The 18262-nt window shown below is 36.6% G+C and overlaps 1 protein-coding gene across 10 annotated transcripts in view; it reads right to left on the bottom strand.

The window, feature by feature from the left end:
- The window catches only part of VPS13B (vacuolar protein sorting 13 homolog B), a 491276-nt gene that overhangs the window by 82340 nt on the left and 390674 nt on the right, over nt 1–18262 (bottom strand). For all 10 annotated transcript variants that reach the window (XM_075495027.1, XM_075495031.1, XM_075495030.1 and 7 more), the window contains 2 exons: nt 14651–15058; nt 2238–2437 (listed from right to left, as the gene is read on the bottom strand). In XM_075495027.1, coding sequence (XP_075351142.1) covers nt 2238–2437; nt 14651–15058 — 608 coding nt within the window. The remainder of the gene's footprint in view (nt 1–2237; nt 2438–14650; nt 15059–18262) is intronic.

Genomic DNA, 18262 nt, shown 5'->3' with positions numbered 1-18262 from the left:
TGGTTTAAGATATGACAAAAAAAATTAAGGATGCAAAACTTAAACTGTTCAAAGGGCATGTTGCTCCAAAGGTGGATTTCTAGAATGCATTAAAAACTAAGTGACACAGCAAAGATGATGACTAGAAAGACATACTAAAGATCATCTCAAGCACAAATATTGAGTATATACAGCATATGAATTGGAGGTGCTGTAAGTTCTCAGAGCGAGGTTTAAAAGTAAAGTTTTTTGAAGTTTAAAACAAAAATTTAGAAAAATATCTAAGAAAAGTCCAGAAGATTCATACACTTTATAGCAAAATAAAAGGCAAAAGAGGTTCCTCTCTTGCAGCCTTGACAAGCAGCACTGCTTTTCTCAAATCAAACTCCTGCTTGAGAAAATCATGTTAACAGGGACAAGTCCTTTAGTCTTCACGTGCAGAAGTGGGCCCAGAAGCAACAGGGAACACAAGGAAGCAACTAGCAATTAATAAAGAAATAAGACTTAGAACCAGTGTGGGATGAAACAAAAATCACCAGACAGTAACTTAAAAGTCCATGGTAAGGGTAGGAGTGAAGTAACCAAGTCAGGTGCACTACTAAAGAGTAGTGCAATTTTTTTCACTGGGGAATACCAATTTCCAAATATGAAAAAAAACCCAGAAGGGAGTGTAGTACAGCTATCAAGAAGGAAGCTTTTCCTTCCCCTGCATCTACACATAAGCCCATGGAATAAACCAAGACCTTCCTGAAACACAGCTACAGCCAGTCCTGAGCTAAACAGTCCCGGGCTACCCAGGCCATCTCCCTAATTCAGTGCACCTCTCCTGCAGTTTCTAGAATACCTCTGGGCTCAGGGTCCCACACTTGGTGTAGCACCACCTCAAAGGAGCTTTGTGTCACCTAAGCTGATCCCAGAGGCCTCAGTCCCGCACTGATGGAGGAAGGAGGAATGCTTTTTTCCTCTCACTTTTATTCATTTTATTTTTAGGCAGCTGGAACTCCAGAGCACAGAACTCCTACTACTATATTCACAGATGAGGCACCAATTTCACATAAACTCTCTAGGCTCTGCTGCAATACAAATTAACAGTGGTAGAAGATGAGGTCATGTTTAGAGCTGGTAAAATCATTAGCCATAAATAAATTAATTTGAAACAGAATTGCTAATGCTTTTGTCAGCATTCTCAAATCTATTCTGCCAGACCAAATACTTAATGGTTTTCTGCAAAAGCTAATTATCCCAGTGTATACTCTAATAATAAATGACTTTCTCAGATTTATAGATATTTTTCTGGTCATTGTCAAAACCCCAAAATTTTGGGAAACCCCACCCCAAACTCTTTATTATTAACAACATGTAGAGGTAGTCAGCCAAGTACCTGTGAATAACAAATAAAAAAGAAGCACAGAAACAAACTGACTTTATTTATTCATTAAAACACAATTTAAAAATACTTGTATTATTCAATTAGCCCTATTCCCAGTGCTGTGGTTTTAAGAACTTCTAATGCCAATTCTGGGAAAAGACCTAATGACACGACTAAATGTCAAAATTTCCTTTTTGTGTTTTATATGCATGATTTATATATTTATTTTAAAACATTTGGTGTGTATAGATACTACAATAAAAATAATTAAAACAAGACATATCTTAAAGCCCACTTGTTTAAGCCCCACAGAATCTATTTTTCATTTCAAGAACTCCCATGCTTCTTGGACTGGTTTCAAGTTGTGGGCACTTCCAAAAAGGAGAGGATAGCATGGAAAACTGAGTATTAATTGCTACAAACAACAGTTTATAATTACTCCCCTGAGAAATTGGTGTAAGTTGAAAAAGAAAGGATATGTATTTCTTAAAGCTACCCCTAGGCATTACAGACACATAGCTCATGGACAAACACACACACATCAGAACAGGGTCGCAGATATTAAGTGTTAGTAATTTGATCCAGTAGTTCTAAGGGAACACACACATACAGCTACAATACGTGGCTTAAGCAGTATTTAAAAAAAACCAAAAAACAAAAAAACAACACTGTACACAATTTTCCAATCAACAGTTTTACATGAAAGAATAGATACTTATTTTAAAAGGTAAAATAAAAACCACCCAAAACAAACAGGCAACAAACCCCAACTTAGTGAACTGTTGTAGGCTGCAAAGCTTTACAGGCTTTCATGCAATTTATTTAAGAAATCTCAATCATCCAAAGCCAGTCTAGCTCAATAGCAGAACCATAAGCATTTTATACAGACCTGCAGCAGTCCTCCTCTCAAATCGATATATATTTTTGGAATAGATTGCTCTGGGCCGGGATCACCACTGTGCTTACACCACTTGGCTTCCACATTAACAGAGCAGCAAAAAGGGCCCATCAGAGATCTGGCTCTTTCTTTGAGACTTGTTTTAAGTAGGAAATCTTTTATGTCAAGGACGAAAGATGACCCATGGATTCCTAAGAAGAGAGAGAGACAATTAATCCCGCTGGTAGTTATTCTCCCAACATTTATGTGCTTATTTCCTGAATTCCCTTTACCATGAGCCTGGGAATCTCTGCCCGCAAGCAATTATTCACACAAGTAGTCCCACTGACTGTCACAGAAATACTTGTGTGGACAATTGCTCTCCTCTCCAAGCAAGAGTGTTACAGCTGGGCCTCAAGACTTGTGAGGGTTTTTTTTTAGCTTGCTCTTCCGACACTATTGAGCACGCTTTATACAGCGTTGCAGTTGTGGAGCAGGTACGTCTCATGCACATTCCTTACAAAGAACTATTTGCCAAAACACTATGACTTTTTACATGTGTGAGTATTTTAAGGTTTACGAGAAGAGACATTTTTCATTAAACTATGAAATTTTTTTCAAAAGAGTGTATTAAGAACAAGAACAGCTGCTTCACTTGATTATATTTTAAACTGATAGGAAATAGCTATTTTGAATGATTCTCTCTGCTTTTGTTCAGGTTAGTTGTTATAAAATATTGCCTTGCTAGACTTCGGAGTGCTTAGCAGGAGAATAAGGGTAATGTTTGAATTCAAATAATTCAAAACAATTACTGTAACTCAAAATATGTAACATGTGTTTACCTAAAAAACAGTTTAATCTAAACTTTTCACATCATAACCATTTGCACTTTAAATAGCTCTATAAAACATAAAAATGATAATGGCAGGTTAGATTTATGACAGAACTTAGGTACTCTCATTAAAGACACAAAAATTTTTAGGAAAGAAACACTATCTAGAAATGTCACATCTCTTGTGAATTTAACTTACTGCAAATCACTGTTTAATAAAACAAACCACACTTAATATCTCTGTATTTCTTTTGTATGTTTATATGAAAAGTATTACATCTGAGGTTGGGTTAACTTTTTTCTCTTCTGGTGCTCATACTTGGACTCAACACTCTGAATATTGAATGTCACCATACTTTATAATGCCCACGGCTTATTTTTCTAATGAAACTGGATATTTACCAAAGGCAAAAGATTAAAAAACACCTAAGGCTTACATACAGATGTTTCAAGGTACAGTTCCATTTTATATTTTCATACCTTTGTTGGTAGAAAAATCCCACAAAAACACAACTCACTGTTTTGAATACATGCAGTAAAACTTCTCCTATGAATCCCTTTCAGAATCCAGAAAGAAGTCTGTCTGCATCCTGGGAGTTATGATTTCATAATACCGAGAAATATTTAATACAATGGAAGGAAATATATTGGATTTTTTTTAAAATCCAGCATCCACTAGGAAGGTGGTCCAGCAGTCCCCATAGCAATAATGGCATTGAATTGTATTCAACCCAAGTAGGAACCACAAACAAGAAGAATCTCTCCCTTGAGCAGTTTGGAGTTTAGTAAGAACGATCAAGGGCTCGAGTGAACCTTTGTCCCATGCCAATCAACAGGACTGTTGCCATCGATTGGGAAAGGGGCTTTAGCTCTGGGTTATTTAGGCTGGCTTCTGAACCCCCAGGTCTGGTCTCATGTGTAACAGGTTTATATGACAGAAAACGACACTGTTTTTTTGACACTAAACTTCAGTGATAATCAAGAAAACTAACATCAACACACCCTGACACCTTTCTTTTTGGTACTGGTTCAGACTTGATTCTGTAAACTGTGGAATGAAGCAGTTTCACATACAGTCTTAAAGCAAGAAAAAGAGGTATTTTTATGGGAAGGGCTCACCCTCAACCTGCTATGCTCAGTCTAGGTATTTTAAGAGGCACTACAATATTTGGAAATTAGATTTTTTTTATACTCTGCATGCAACTTTGATTTTAAAGAGGAGAAATTCTCGGTAACTATTGCACAATTCTGCAATATACAGAAATGTTCTATAGTTTTATTGGAATATGTGCCAAGTTGCAGAAATAACAAAAGGGAAAAAGGAATGCCAGAATACAAGTGGTTTTATTTATGTTTTCTTTCACTGGGATTACACTTGGAAGGATTATGCTTTGCAGTCTTTTTCTGTTGTCATCTCAGCTCTACAAAGTACAAAGAAAAACAATATCCAACGGCTTAGAAACAGAACTGAGCATTCAGCACATAATACTGCTGGTTCCAAATCAGCAGTGCCTTTCTCAAACGCTATGTAAACAATGAGAAATGAAGACACAATTAAGAATAAGGAAGTGTTGGTAAATTTTAAATAAATGAAATAATATAAGACACATCCATGGATTGTGTCCGACAAATACCGGGAAAAGCTCAGGGACTCAATGAGAGATTTTTCTTTTTCTTGCTGCAACCCAGATTGCTCTTATATAGGCAAGAATCACACCCTCGTCCTTCCTAGCAGTTATATCTACATGCCCTTTTGGGGATGAAGTGACTGTTAGTATAAAAACCACTGTCCTCTTAATAAAAAAAAATGCCGAGAGCATTCAGACAAACTTGCACAAAGTGATGTCTTGAGGAAGCGTAAAGGAAACAAATGAAGAACAAGAAGTATGCACAAACTCTAAAAAGCAATAGTAAATAAAGAGATCTCTGGTCCTGAGGGAAGCTTCAATGGGGTAGCATTACTGTGGAAATCCTAAAAGGATGACATTAGAAAATAAATAATCTCACATCCCAAGGGAAGGGAGAGAAGAAATTCCAGTATGCACTAGAAGGGAGCTTATTTTAAGATTGCTAAATGCCATACTTATTCAAAGTATATGCTCAGTTAGTGAAGTGCTTTCCTATGCCTAAAGCAATCATCTCAGAAAGGTAAAGATGCAAAATAATTCTCCTGGTTTTTTCCCTCCCACACACTATTTTCAGTCAGTCCTTTCATGCATCTCTCACAAACTTCTATTGTAGAATTCTAACTTCAGTTTAAACAGATTAAATCAAAGTATCCATTTGAAGTGAGCTTGAGATGGCACCACGCAGAAGTAATATATCTTCATAAACGATTGTTGTGATATGTAGAAGTTAACTTGTTCTGTTTGGATTATGGCTCACGAACACCAACACACTTTTCAGTACGTGCAATAATTTACTTCTAGGAACAAATAGTTTCATGACTTTTAAAATACTCCTCCAAGAGACTAATAAATATGAAGCACTTGCTTTGGACAGTGTTTAAAAAATGCTGCCAGCCCTCCATTGTCAGACTCCACCCAGACCCACAATAGCACCGCAATACGCTGCCACACTAACTGAGCAAAATACAACTTACACCAGGCTTCTGCATGCCGTTGGAAGGATTACCTTTATGATGACATATGCTCAAAAGGAATACCCTTTTTTTTTATATATTTTTATATAGCTGGAAATAACACAGGAGGGTTTGAAAAAAAGCTAGCACTTGCTTGGTAATGTCAAGAAATTAACTTGCTCAGAAATTAAAGATGGAGATCATTACAACAGAATAGTGAAGAAAATTTACTAAAAGACATTTGCTTTGATATTCTAACATCTTTCTTTCTTTAGTCAGTAGAGACTTGATTTATGCTAACATTTACAAAAACATCTCATAGAATCTGAGTACCCTAATACAGTTATAAATATAGTTATATTAGGGTTTATATATAAACTATAATATAGTTATATTAGCATTTACCAATAATAGGTGGCTCCATGTTTGTTAAACTGCCCTGTGTGCATAAATCCATTTGTGTGTACAGAAAAAAAAGAGCTGGCCCATTTTAATAGATGCAGCAAATCCATTAAAACAACCCTTGCCTTACAGTAACAATCACTTAGTGTTTAGGCAAAACAGGTGTTAAGAAAGAGTTCTGTTATTTTTCCTGGTTCACAGACAAAGGGAGAGACAATGTTTTGACATTAACTATGGACTTTCTGTTTTCAAAAACATTTTAAAATATTGATCTTTGAATCAACTCCAAATGAAACAAGTAGAAATGTAGCAGGAGTTTTTTTCCTTCTGTTATGCTCTCTGCATTTGCTCTTCCTTAGATAGCTGCAAATCCTGTTTGGTTCACTGCACTGTCACCTAATACAACACAGAACACGATTTTAATTGGCAAACTTCTGTACGGGAAAAGAGTTTTAAGAAAATGGAAACACATGTATTATAATAAATACAGCAAATGGCATTGGACTATAGTCGAGCTATCTTTTGAAAAGCTTCTTGGAAGCCAATAGCTTTGCTACAAACCATAGCACTGGGAAGAAATTGCTTTTCTGAGTTTGGGGCAGCTCAGAAACAAGACTGTGTCCTAGAGCACAGAGCCTGCCACACTGGTTTGGACTGGGCAAGATGCACGTGAGTGATGTGGTCTGCACCGACCGCAGCAGCTGGCAGGCTGCATTCCCACCCAAAGCATCGCGGTGCACTCTGAAGGAAGAAGTCCAGGCTCTCCCGTGGGCCCTCCATGCCTGGGCGGCAGAGATACAATCTGGCTGCTGGAAGTTAATTAGCAAGTGGTTTTCCTTACTACCTTCTGCTTTAATGTCACAAATTACTAAGGTGATAATCTGTGATACTTGCTTCTGGGCATTCACTCTTTGTATTTGCAACTTCAGTAGCTAGTTTAAAGTTGCCAAAGATACTAAGATAGCTTTGAATACATAAATATGTTATTATATCTAATATATTAATACAATTATCTAAATGATTTTTTTCCTCTTAAGAAAACTTCAGATACATCAGGTAATGAGTAGTTATACTACAGTTACGCTGCTCTGTTGACAGGTATCCTCTACGAAGCAGCTTCTAAGAAGAAAGGGTAACAAAGCTATGAAAATAATTACAGGGGAAATACTGCAGTTAATTTAAGAGTCAGGCAATTTATTCAAGTCTGGAAACAGCAGTAGCAAACAAATGGTGAGACATAGTAAAGGACAATTTTCCAGGAGAGATTTAGTTAACAATCCACTGACCGCACTGGATTTCTCATTAGTGTCGAGCTGAATCTTATGATTGTTCATTCTCCCCACGAGAACAGTATTTACACATTACCAATTAACTATTCTTCAGTGGAAGAGAGTTTTTCAGCATTACATGGGGACACATGTGGGCTCCGTAAAAACATGAGATGTGTAACACACGGTAAACAGAAAGTAATGATCTTAAACAGGCCAAACCCTTGAATTCGTCACTAATAAATGTCCCCATGCATTCAGCAGTCCTGGCTGCTGGGAGCCTGTTTTCTTCAAATACTTCAAACACTAAAATCCAGGAACATTTATTATTTTAATCCATTACAGGCAGTGCTTGATTTAACTTTATTGGTTGTGGTGGTGGTAGTGGTTATAGTGGGGGTAAAGCTATGTTCTTTTACACATCATTTCAAAAGGGCTTAATTATATTTTATAGCTCAGGCCAGGAATCCTGCTTGTTTTGTGTCTAACAAGGTTCAAATGGAGTTCAGGTCAGTGATGAATCAGAAGAGAAGTCAAAGATGGTTATCTATTTTAAATGAGCTCATCTCCCCTAAAGAATAACTGGGCAGGTACATCATGTTCATTACACTACTGCATACTAAATAGCTGAAAAATCTCAATTCACTTGTTGATTTGGTAATTTTGGATTTTGTGATGCCTGATCAGAGAGGGCATATTAAAGTTAAGATCTAAAGGGATTTTCATTTTTGGTCAAGGCTGTCTTTAGTATACAATAATTTAGAATATATTTGTAGAGCTCTACATTGCCCTATCTTATTCTAATTATGTGGAGAAAAATGCATAATGGAAAACAACAAAACCAGTGTTCAGCCCAGCTTTCAAAACTGAGTGCTATACTGACATGAGTAATACTTGGTTCTTGTATCATAAACATTTTATTTTTAGATATCAGCAGTTTTCAGAAAAGTGACTAAACATTCTTACTCCAGCTTTACAGATGGGCATGGAGAGGTTCTTCAATCTAAAAAAAACGTACGTATTTTCACATCTTAATTCCAGGTGGTTGGTTGAAAACTTTGGTTTATTTTCAGGAGACAGCTGGTACCTACAACTGTCACTGATTTATAAAGTTGTAGATACTTAGCACTACTGAAAAATCAGACACTGAATGGTTGCACAGTAAATGAAGCAGTACAAAACAGTGGATGCCACTCAAAATGTTGCCCTATATAATTGCCACAAGGCTGAATTAGAATTTCAGCTTTGGTGTCTTGCTCCTCTGCTCTATGCTTGATTCACTGGATTTCAACCGCTTTAGTAAACTAAATAGTCCATGAACTAGAGGGTAACTTTTCTTTATAAATATACCAACCTGAAGATAGTGCCTGGCAGCACCTGAGCTATTTGAGCCTAATCCAGTGAATTATGCTTGTGGAAGTCCAAGGCTAGCCTGATATACCCAGGCCACACAAACTGAACAGGTTTCCCTGCACTCCTGGGATGTGGTTCGCCAGGATTAAGGCAGGTCCAGGTCCAGGCTCCTATGTGCCAATCTTCTCCTCCCTTCGATCCTTCCTCCCCCTCCCTCCTTTATATACTTCTCTGAATTTTCTTTTGTGCCAGCATGGCCATTAATGTGTACCTGTCCAGTGAGCCAGCTGAAGGAGACGACCTTGCTGGAAACTTTTCTTTCTTGTTGGGTTAGTTTTCAGACAGATCAGTGCTCTGACTCAACTCAATGAACAGCTGCCCGAGTAACAGAGCTAGCACAAGGCAGAGTGTGGAAATGTGCAGCCACAGTAACCTAAACTTCCTACGGAATTGCACCTTTTGTTTGGGGAGCAAGCTGGTGATCTCATCCCATAAAAAATATTCTTGTCACAGAAAAATAAGAAACGTGTTGCCAGTATGTCAACAATTTAAACAACTTAAGGAACCGGTCCTTGTGACCGGGCAATAATACCTAATCTCTGTCTTCTGTACCTCACACTGCAAAATGTAGATTGAACTGGAGGAATTGCACAGAAAACATAAAATGTACAAAGAAAACATTCAGCTTTCACTGTTATCTGTATTTCCTTGTGAGTGTAAATATTCTATAGAACTGACTACCATGAAAATGCTGTATCACCTACTACTGCCACATATAGCACTGGGATCCACATAACAAAGGAAATTCCAGTCTCAAAAAAATACACAATTACTTTCACAATAAAAGCTGAAGAGATTACAAAAACAACCGTATTTGTTCTGAATCGAATTTCATTTGAAGTCTACTTTTAAAAGTCAAGTTATTTAAACTGTAAACGCAGTTCTACAAAATTAGTGCAAACTGTCTTGAATCAACAGCCTACAACTAACTTTTTTTTTTTTTCTCCTTCCCCCCCCCCCCCCCCCCCGAGTTAACGTGCTAGTTCATCAGTAGCAATTCTGAACCCTGTTACAAAGTACCAGTAGGGAATCTGACCAGGATTAATAGTGGTACTCAGTCCTGGGATTAGGTGGTGTCTTGTTTCATGGATTTTAGGCCATCTGTTCTTCCCTCCTACATTATACTCCTGCAGAACTATAAACGCACCTTCACCTCAGGGACTATAGAAAGGAATTAGAATTCTTCTGCTTTTCATTATCACAAGATTCAGTAACTCATTTCATTGTCAGGATAATCCCCTTTTACTCTTTCTTTTGCGCTTGCAGGGTATGCCAAAATGACAAATAAAATCCCAGATGTTAGAGACCTGATGAGGTCTCCACCTTTTCTTGAGTGTTGGGTTTAAGCTACTTGGGACACGGTGTCAAATCTGACAGGACCCTGATGCCCACACCCAATATTCATTAAGGTTTGTTAGTGATTTGTATAGCTGTCTACAAGCTGCACTTCCACCTCAATCCTCAGTGGCCATTTAAATATTTAGTTTGTCCTCTGGCTTTTACTGACAAAGAATTAATTTCCTATTGTTCAAGTGTTGGAAAGAGTTTATATTTCTTTCTAAAAGTAACAAAGGTCTTCTGGGTGTTGTAAATGGCTTGTTACTGCTGCATATTATTTTAGGTAGTCATATCTAATTTAATGTTTTATTTCCCCATGGGCTAACTTGCATATCTGCAGCATCCAAAGGCTATGACAACGCCTTAGCAGAGTTTTCCCAAGAGAGTCAGTTAACTCCAAAATGAAGTTTGGTCTTTGCTCTACACCAATTAATAGCTGCATTTAATTTTTAATATTTCTGTAAAGTATCTTAAGTATGTAATTTCTTTCAGGTTTAGTAAAAACACTTGTGATTATCATATGCGAAGCTAGTGTTATTTTTTTGCCTTATTTATATGCTAAAGTAATAATCTCTGCGTACAGGATGAAGGGCTGGGGAATTCTGTCTATGAGCTTTGGAATATTTTATGTCCGTAACTCTCTCAGTTCAGACACCGAACAGCAAGACGTCCCTCCTGTGTCCAGCCAGAGCAAAATAAGGCTCTACCGAGAGGCTACAGGCTTCTTGCTGTCTTTCACTCTGGGGAGAGTACAGTCCTCGACTTCTCTCATTTATCTGCTCTTTTGGCAGGTAGGTAGTGCTAATTTCAACACCAAACCTAAATTAATTGAAAGCCATATGTTTATAATTGCATTCAATTTCCTACTATTTATTGATAAATATTATTTCAACTTTAATGGCATGTGACTGTTCTGGAGTGAGCTACATACCGCAAGTGTGATACCAAGCAATCTCAAATCTGACTGGGTACATGGCACTCGAGAGCTCTAGTCACTTTGTAGAAGATGCCACCTACTTCAGAGGACAAAAGTCACTGAACCAGGTCTAACGATAGTTCTTGAACTTGGGGTTTTCGTCAACAGTACAAATAGGCTGCCAAAAATGAGCTAAATGTTTGTTATTTGCTTGTATGAAATGGGTACAAGTTTTAACTTGTAACTCTAAGCCACAAAATATAAAATGACTACAGATAATTATTTTATTTAACATCAGTATGACTTAAACTCCTGCCCTTAAAGGTATCAGAAAAACTATGCTGGTAGCCTCTTCTAAAGTAAAATTAATAATATCTTTTTCTGGAAAAGGGGTTTTGTTTTGGTTTGGTTTTTGCCAATACACTGCATCACATTCTACAATAGTATTACTTTACTAAACCCAAAATAGTCGGCATTTCACCATAAGTACACAGGAGAACGTAAGTATTCTAGCAGAAATAGTAACCATGTTGTTATAAGTAACTGTTGTATTAAAACATGAAAAATGTCCAAAAAATGAAGTCCCTTGACACACTGAAGTTTTGGGGTTGTATAACAGCGCAGCAGGGTATGTAGAAATAGAGGTGCTTTAATTTGATCCAACTGCAACGTGAGTGTTCAACACTTAGAGTTTATTTTGTTAGAAGTGAAATAATTCAACTAATTAGCTCCTCTGTTTTTCAGAAGCTACATCTTTTTACTTTCATAAGAAATTAAGAAGAAAAATTAAAACAGAAGGCCTTTAGCTTCCATGATTAAACCAGGAAAGTCTAGAGGGAAAACTGATAATTAAAAAAAAAAGTTATATGGCAAGCGTCTTTCTTAATTTCAGCTAAAAAAAAAATCAAAGCATTACACAAGGTCATGCGCTTTTGTTTTCCCCCTATAAGGGAGAAAAAATGCTGACAATACATTCTTGCGAGGTTTTTTTGCTAAATAATTCCTAGCAAATAGGATTCCTTACAAACCAACTTCATCTCCTACATTAAAACTCATCTGGAAAAGGGGTCATTTACACTGTTTATAAAACACTGCCACATAAAATGTGTAAAAAAAACTTATTTCACTAAAAATAGCTTGCGTAAGTAAGGGATTAGAGTAGTTTCTACTGCTATAATTGTTCCTTTGTAGTTTTTTCCATGATGTTTTTGAACAGTGTTTTTAACTATGTTTATTAAAGTCAGCACATCAAAAAGGATCAAAGAGAAAGCTAGTGAGAACCAAAGAAACCCCAAGCGTATTGTGTTGTCTCACTGGGGAGTTATGCAGATTCAAGTAAACAAGTGCAAATTGTTGAGGTTTTAATGAAAATTTTCTACAATTATTGTATCTGAAGTCATTCTATATAATAACATCTGTACAGCAGATGGCCATACTGTACAAAAGGCAAGCAATGCTCCTTTTTCTTCCTCTGTTTTAACAGTACATCTGAGATGACTACTTTTGTCATTGTGCTTAGTTTGGTTCAGCAAATAATTCGTAAAATGCAGCTGCTGCAGATGGTCACAATAGTTATTTGACTGTAAAATCAAAGACACAGTGAAGTATTTGCGTATTAGTTTCATTCTATAAAAAAAAAAAATCTGACATTAACCCTGTTCAGCTCAAAAGGTATATCTATAAAATCTTTTGTAAAAAGAAAAGTAGTGAAGAACTGACATATTTAAATGCTCCTTGCTCCCAAGACACAGCTACTACACTTTTTTTAAATTGAGTTAGCTTGCATAATTTCTTTGCAATAATAAAACAAATCTAATTAGTAACTGTAGTATTCTTCAAAAGTATTTTTAACACAAGTTTATAATATTGTTTCCTCACACTGAGTAATTTATCTTCTTTCCTGAAGTTATAATTTCCACTTTGGTTTCAGTCAGCACTTTAATTTCAAATTAATAATTTTAAATAAAAATCCAAACAATTTATTGAAAGAATTTTTGACAGTTTTAATCAGTTTTGTGGAAGTGTCTCTTTCGCACTTCTTGAAACTTAAAACAATTTATTGCACTGTCACAATAGCATGCAAACCCTCATGCACATGTATTTTTCTTTTTATAAAGCAAAGATAAGGCAACTTTAACTGGAAAAAAAAGTGAAAAGAGACTGTTGATGTCTATTTATTGTCTGGTTATGAAAGTTCTTCATATTGAATAACTAATTTCCATTTTCATGAGATTCAGCATCAGTATCGCTTTACTTAACAATGCTTGCCAGACTACAAACATACTGAAGATTCATGTATAGCTTGTGACATGAAAAATAAAGATTGGCTTCCTCAGGCTGCCAGAAGAATTAAGAAACAGAACTTTGTAGCAGAATATTTCTGAGGCTTAACATGCAAGGCAAGGTACGTCCTCCTTCTGGGAGGACGAAAAACTCCAGGGTAAGTGATATACACTGCTGAGTTAGCCAAATTACTTTATAGTACAGTAACAGAATGGGCTCAGCTTTGATATATCGAAGCTTGCTGTGGACACCATAATGTACCATGGGACAGATAATGTATAAATGATAGAGGGGAAGTGATGGAAGGAAAGAGGATTATTACACAGAAAGAAAACTAGAACTATTTAAAGGACATTAGAAGGCCTTTTACTCAGTTGCAGTGCTTTCTATGCTAGGGTTGCGATCCGATTGGAAAAGTGTGGGAACGCCGGCACTGTTCCTGTCTGTACTGCTGTTTATTTATGGATAAATCAGGAGTTTCAGGCTCCAGCACTTTCACAGGCTTTCATGTCCTATGAACCTTAAATTTTTCATTTTTAACTTTTAAAGCAATAAAGAAGCACTGAAACTTGCTGGCCTGAGGAGAAATATTTCTGATGAAAAAGAAATAAATCACCACCTCGCTTGGCCTACAACTTGTTCCTCTCAGCTACAGACCATTTTACCTTGCAAGCTACTCTGCCAACTACCTACAGCTGGCCCATCTCCACATCATGTAAATGTACCATCTTATTAATTTTATTAAAAGACTAATAAAACAATTTACAAAGACACTCAAAATGTCTTTATTTTAAATGAGTCTCTAGTATCCTGTTAATTGTACCCAAGGTGTAAAGTTTCTTTGCAGTTCTGCAGTAATGAGGCTGGAGCGCCCGTTTTCCCTGGGTGACTCTCAGCTGTGGAGAGGAAGCATGTAAAAATTTAAAACTTCGTAAGTCTGGAGGAGAATAATGGTATGACCCAATGTTTACATAGTAGCATATATCAGGGCTCTGAACAATTATTTTGTATTTTTTTAAACAGAAATATAGGGTCCTAACAAGAAAATGTAGTTACAGAGTGAAAACTGTCAAAATTTTGCCCTTTGAAGCATGTGCTGAATTATCAGAATACCAGAATAGTGGTTCTTGCAACCACTATTCCAGCCAGAATTCCGTCAATAAATTAGTAATTACAAGCTAGGGGATATGAACTACAAAATTAAGGACTCTTGGGTGCTGCCTCACTGAAAGGAAAACTCAGGTAATGGAGTCTATCAGGGATTTGGTATTTTCTGTTGTGGATTTATGATGTTAGCTAGAGGAGTTTGCCTTAATGCCCCACGCTTTAAAATGGTTACTAGACCACCACTTGAACAAATCAGTAGCACTTCCAACTTTCAAAAACTCTTACCTGCAGTTTTATGTCCACTTTTAATATCCAGGCTCCCACTGAGGTTTGATAAAGAGACTAACAAACAAGGTTTACTGGGATGTGGAGTGGTTTCCATCGAAACAACCATTTGAACAGTGTGAATGGAAATTTTCTGGAAGCAGGAAAGGGCTCGCCACAAGTTTTCTTTTTCTGAAGCCTGTTGCGCAGTGTCGGTGTGCGCTGCAGGTAGCAAATCCTTTGTACTGGGGTGTTTGGTTATCGAAGTGACATCCTCATCTGGAATGACGCCAGCTGACGGAGCAGCCTCCTTCCGGGGCTCATCATCATTTGTGGTTATGATTTTCTTCAAAAACTGGCTTATTTGATCAAGTCTGACAAAGCTGAGATTTGCTTTCAAAGGTTTTGATATGTCCACATTTACGTCAGCTGTAGGAGAGAATTGGAGAAAGAAATATGAGAAGCTATAGTGGAATTATTCAAGCAATGTAAAAATATTAGGCATTTAGTGAAGATAACATTATTTCTACCATGTTTCATTAAAAGGACTGAATCAATGGTAAAACATAATGAAACAATATTTTTAGGAATAAATCTGAATTAAAACATCATGAAAAGTACTATAAGCAATCTTCACTATATACAGTTTTAAAGGAAGAAACATGTCACAATGTCCATGTTATTTCCTTGTTTCTTCCCAGGGATCACCACAGCTATCTGAAAGACACACACTTTATTCGAGCGTGTAGGAGGGTAAATACATTAGTACTTTTGTGTCAGAATGAAAATATACTTCACATTCTCTTGAGTTTTACATCCAGTAGAACTATTTGACTAAACTCCAAAGCCAACAGCGAACATTTTCAACACATTTAAATGAGTGAATAACATGTATATTCTGTTGTTTCCTACACAGCTAATATGCCGTATTCTTCAATGTACTTTCAAGATGAAATGTGAAATGAAAAGCAAATACAAAAACTGAGGTATGTTTAGATTTCTTTGTTTTCCAGGGAGATTGGAATAACCTAATATTTTTAAAATGTTCTTTGTCTCCTTAGTAAAGGATTTTGGTACTTCCCAGACTGCTAAAAGTCTCACAGAATCTTTAGAAATCACAACTAATATAAACAACATTGACAACAGTGATATTTTAGTAGCCGAGATGTTGCAATTACCAAGATTATTTCACAGACGGGAAGCAGGATTTTATGATGGTTGAAACTTATTTCTGTGCTGCTATCTGCCTTTTTATCAGTACATTACACTTCATTACAGAAATCCAGCTTTAATGTAGCTTTTAAAATTTCTCATTTCAAACTCAGCTTTCACTCAGTAATGAGACAGCTACCCTGAGCAGGGGGAAAAGTTTGCTTTTCACTTTGCTGTTTGATTCCCACCACCCCACCCGCAAGAACCACAAATGATTAAAATTCTGTGCATATATCGAAACTAGATTAAATGTTCAGAGAAAACAGCACTACTTAGTTTCAAGTTTCATTATACATATATACAGGAAACACTGTTTGTTGAAGGTTTTACACAGATTAATGAATATTTCACCAAAATTAGGACCTAGTTTCAAGTTGTCCAGGATCACATTCTACTCTTAACACTGATGCAAACTGATGAGCTCAATTCTCCCACTCTTTAGGTAAAAACTTGTAATTTACAACAAGGGTAAAGGGCTGCAGGAGGAGATCTTTGGAGCTGCTCTTAAGCATAGGTTTATACTGACTTCAGAGAGTCCCAGGCACATGATGAAGCACTCTTCTGACCCCCCAAAATATCTGGGGGTTCTAAATTTCAGTTAGATGCTTTGGTATCTGAATAGATAAGTCTCTGAATTATAAACTAGCACTTTTTCTACAAAGATAAGAGAAACATTAATGGCCATGTAAGATTCGTTATAGCTGAATTAAAAAAACCAAAACAATCTTAGAAAAAAGTCTGTAGTGCTCCACAAGCCACAGCTAACTGAAATTTAAGACTGAAAAACTATTTTAATTGCAACTTACAATTTTAATTAATGGTTTTTTGAAAATGCTTTCTCTTGTGTTAAAGACTTCTGCACTGAACTAGGAACTGTGGCAAAACACTAGCTAACACGTGGGCCTAGTAGAAAGGCAAGTATCAAAGCTAGGAAGCTGGACATTAGAAGACAGCAAGATTTTTAGGCATCCAAAACCACACATGATCAACTTTGAAGATTTTTCAAAACACTTACGTACTGATATTTTTAATTAAAACCAAGGAAAGAAAAATGTCGTAACATTTTTGAAAATCTCTCCACCCTTCTTGGCACTAAAGAATACCCCAAGACTCGCCTGCCTTTTTGCACACATCATTGGTCCTCTCCTCCCTTTGAATGGAGAAAGGAGACTTACAAAGAAAGTAGAGACACATGTGACACTACGATATTAATTTACTTATGATACTCAAATGGAAAGGAGTGTTATTCTAATGAAATGTTTAAAAAAACCCCAAAACACACCAAAACCCAAACAAACAAATGAGCAGCATTTTAAAAATTACCCAACTTAGAAATCCAACTCACACTAGGATTTGGGTTTCTCAACCATTTAGGCACTTTCAAAACAAGTCCCTTATCGACTTAATTTTCTCCATTAGTGATGGAGTAATAAAGGAGTAAAATAGAATAGATGTTCTTGGCTTTGCTACGTATTATGTTTGTAAGTTAGTAAATGAGGGAAGGACCCTTATTGCTTCGTATGACAGCTTTCATATCTAACTGCTTTGTCAAAGGCACATTTGATTGCCAACACTTTCCAATGGTAGTATAGCCCAGAAGAGGAAAAAACAACAAAAAAACCCTACAACCCAAAAAACTGCTTAGACATGAGTTGACAGAACAGGTGTCAAGCTAAAGCCAGAGAGTAACCTGATTGAGAAAGGTTTAAAAGGAGATGAATATGAGAGCAATAGTTCTCTCCTGGGCTTCCTGAGGCCAGGGCAGAGAGGACACAGGGTGCTGGTGAAGCTCAGTGGTGGACATGCATGGCACCTGTGGTCCTGGCCTGTGTTTTATCACTGCTGTTAGCCACTTGTTTTCACAAACACTGTGCTCATCCAAGAGAGCGCTAAAAAAATGGACACTAGGATACCAGAGAAATGCAAATGATTTCCCTGTTTTCTATTTGGAAACTGCACATGTCACACAGAAGAATGTTGTCATGACTGATAACTTGACAAACGTTTGTATTAAGTTGTTATTATGCAGTGAATCAGCCCTGACAGAAGGTGGTGGCAGCCAGAAGCATAATTGCAGAAAACGTAACTCTGGAACCTTCACTGCAAATATTTTAACTATCTCATAATGACATAGGTTATTTTTACAACTGGGGAAAGATTATGTAAGGAGATTCTTTGGCATTTTAAGTAAAACGTTGAAAAAATAAAAATCCAGTTGAGCAATCGACATGTTTTTAGTCTTTGTCCTGTTTTATACTTTATACTTAGCACTGTAAAAGAGACTTTAATGTTCCTTCTAAGAAAAACATTCAAGTGATGGACAGAAACAGTGAAAACTGATGAAATATGAAGAGCTATTTATAGCAGTTGATGAAAATAGATGTTCAGCAGCTTCTCCAGTCACTCAAAATGGGCTAAAAA

This window comes from Mycteria americana, chromosome 2 (assembly GCF_035582795.1).
Source record: "Mycteria americana isolate JAX WOST 10 ecotype Jacksonville Zoo and Gardens chromosome 2, USCA_MyAme_1.0, whole genome shotgun sequence".
In the NCBI taxonomy this organism is placed as follows: domain Eukaryota; kingdom Metazoa; phylum Chordata; class Aves; order Ciconiiformes; family Ciconiidae; genus Mycteria; species Mycteria americana.
Note: the sequence above shows the minus strand (reverse complement) of the source record. Positions and strands in the feature narration are given on the sequence as shown.